Source organism: Rhinopithecus bieti, unplaced genomic scaffold (assembly GCF_001698545.2).
Source record: "Rhinopithecus bieti isolate Rb0 unplaced genomic scaffold, ASM169854v2 scaffold_16234, whole genome shotgun sequence".
Lineage (NCBI taxonomy): Eukaryota > Metazoa > Chordata > Mammalia > Primates > Cercopithecidae > Rhinopithecus > Rhinopithecus bieti.
The window spans coordinates 2,246,075-2,249,050 of record NW_016808946.1 but is presented as its reverse complement, the minus strand read 5'-3'; the positions used below and the strand labels follow the sequence as shown (position 1 = coordinate 2,249,050).

The window sequence follows — 2,976 nt, the reverse complement described above, 5'->3', positions numbered from 1 at the left end:
AAAAAAAAAAAAAAAAAAAAAAAAGAAAAAGATTTATTACTATCATTTTCAAGACAGGGTTTTGCTCCATTATCCAGGCTGGAGTGCAGTGGCAGGATCATGGGAGATAATCTCTGAGGCTAATGTGAACAGAACAGGACACGTATCTCAGGTCTACAGAGGGGCTGAGCTCCAATTCCCCATCCAGGAGATGTGAATGCTGATTGGATATTGGATGGAACGGATTAATTATCATTCATGTTTGGCATTTTGTTTTTAAAAGAGTACTTGTCTTTCAGAGGTACACACTAAAATATTCACGGATGAAATACCTGTAAGCTCCTAGGAGTTGCTTAGAAATCATGTCGGAATAAGGAAAGCGTGTGAGAAATGACAGACAGAGATTGGCCACGAGTTGGCATGCACTGAAGCAGAGTGAAGAGAAATGGGCGTTCATTACACTATTCTGACTACTTTAGTATATATTTGAAATTTTGCAGAATAAAAAATTGAAACTGGGCCGGGCGCGGTGGCTCAAGCCTGTAATCCCAGCACTTTGGGAGGCCGAGGCGGGCAGATCATGAGGTCAGGAGATCGAGACCATCCTGGCTAACACAGCGAAACTCCGTCTCTACCAAAAATACAAAAAACAACAACAACAACAACAACAAAAAAAAACAGCCGGGCGTGGTGGTGGGTGCCTGTAGTCCCAGCTACTCGGGAGGCTGAGGCAGGAGAATGGCGTGAACCCAGGAGGTGGAGCTTGCAGTGAGCCGAGATCATGCCACTGCACTCCAGCCTGGGCGACAGAGCAAGACTCCGTCTCAAAAAAAAAAAAAAAAACAAAAAAATTGCAACTGGCTAGGTGTGGTGACTCATGACTGTAATCCCAGAACTTTGGGAGGGCAAGGCAGGTGGATCACTTGAGGTCAGGAGTTTGAAACCAGCCTGGGGAACATGGCAAAACCCAGCCTCTAACAGAAATACAAAAATTATCTGGGCTGGTGGCATGGGCCTGTAGTCAGAGCTACCTGCGGGGCTGAGATGGGAGGATCACCTAAGCCTGGAAGGCAGAGGTTGCAGTGAGCCAAAATTGTACCGCTGCACTCCAGCCTGGGTGACAGAGTAAAACCCTATCTCAAAAACAAAACAAAACAAAAAACCCTGAAACTACTTCTCCCACTTTCCTGGCTGTGTAAGTTTGGGCATCATTAAGCTTTCGGTGCCCCGGTTTGCTTATTTGTGTAGTGGGGATCATCATAGCCCCTTTCTATGGGTGGTCATGGGGATTTCAGTAGGAAAGTGCTCAACACGGAGCCCAGCACACCTAGGCAAGATGGGGGCACAAAGAAGTTAAAGAGGCAGCTGGCCAAGTGCATCCTTCCCTGGGACATGCTGGGAAACCCACCCCCACCCCATTATCACACTTCAGTGCCTCCCCTGGGATAGAATTCTGGTGTGAAAGCGGCAGCCTTCTGAGGCTGGATCTAATTTAAAGAGATGTGCTCCTGTCTCCTCCCTTCTCCCTCCTCCAGATAGTGGGAGATTGCGCCAGCTTGTATTTCAAAAGTTGAGAAAAGCAAATCTGAGAAACGATGCCAAGAATAGGGACTAAATGAGTTCACAGATTGGGAAGGCACTGATAAAGCTGTTCTTGCTCACGTCTTCGGCTCCCGAGGGATTCTCCCACCTACTCCCCCGCCGCAGGTCCCTGATCCACCCTCTGCCGGGAAAGCTTGTCCCCCACTCAGTGCAGAACCAGCTTCAAGAAAGGGAGGCTTTGTGGTTCTCAGAGCATGGGGAGCCCCCTGCAAAGGAGTCTGGACCCACCTTCCACACACATGCAGTCATCGAAACATTTGTTGTTGAGGCCTCGGTTGTGGGGTGTGCAGAGATGCTCCCGCAGGTCGCAGCAAGTCCCTGCCAACACAGAGAGCGCGCGCAGTCAGCCGCCCCAAGCCGCCCCTCCCCACAGTCCTGCACTCCGTCCTACTGGACAAGAGATCCATCATCTCTGTGGCAGGCTGTGCCCTGGCGGGGTGGGCCATCTGGTGTGCAAGGCTCCTGGGTGGAACCCCAGACGGATGTCATGGCCGAGGCCCCCAAGGGTCGGCGGCAGAGACCCCAGCTGCCTCAGATAGGCAACTGACTGATCACGGGAAGAGTGAAGGTGGTGTGAGGTCTCCTCCCAGAGAGACCAGAACAGCTGGGGGCTGCCAGGTGTGGAGTCAGCTCAGTGCTGGGAGGGACCTCAGGATCCCCATCACCAACGTCCTCTTTTGACAGATGGGGAAACTGAAGCCCTGGGCACCTGCCACAGAGCCAGCTCCCAGAGCGACCGTCCAGTCGGCCCAAACATGGGCCTTTTCTTTGTGCCCAGGGTGAAAACAATGGTTTGGGAATGAAGCAGCCTGTCAAGGAGCTGGTGGTCTGCCTTATACGATGCTAATTGCTGGTTTAGTTGCTGTTCTGTGGAATATTCTGGTCATCGATCTAACAATCGTCGTGCCGTGGAGGTATGCCACTGGGATCTCTCCTGGGGAAAGCGCTTGCTGGCGGCCTCCAGCTGGTACAACTTCAGGGCCACCTCCGCCCATGGCAGGCTGTTCCCAGCAGCCCCTGCCAATGACTGGCATGGGGGTTCTGGGGCCCAGCCATTTCTCCTCAGCATGCGCCTTGTTTAACAGGCCACCTCTGCACTGGAATGCCTCCCAAAGTGCTGGGATTACAGCTTGGTGTCTGAAGCTTCCCCCATCCAATCCAGCTTCCTCCCCCCTCATCATTCACAAGTGTTTCCCACCCCTAGCCCACCCCCCAAAAAATCTGTGGCACTTTTTGTTTTGTTTTGTTGAGACAGGGTCTTGCTTTGTCACTCAAGCTGGAGTACAGTGGTGCGATCACATCTCGCTGCAGCCTTGACCCCCGAGGCTGCCTTAGCCTCCCGAATAACTGGAACCACAGGCGCACACCACCAAGCCTGGTTGGTTAATTTTTTTT

At 51.9% G+C, this 2,976-nt stretch overlaps 1 protein-coding gene across 1 annotated transcript in view; it reads right to left on the bottom strand.

The window, feature by feature from the left end:
- DRAXIN (dorsal inhibitory axon guidance protein) overlaps positions 1-2,976 on the bottom strand; it is a 15,420-nt gene that overhangs the window by 4,927 nt on the left and 7,517 nt on the right. The window contains exon 5 of the mRNA XM_017887916.1: positions 1,810-1,899. Within this exon, the coding sequence (XP_017743405.1) occupies positions 1,810-1,899 (90 nt within the window). The remainder of the gene's footprint in view (positions 1-1,809; positions 1,900-2,976) is intronic.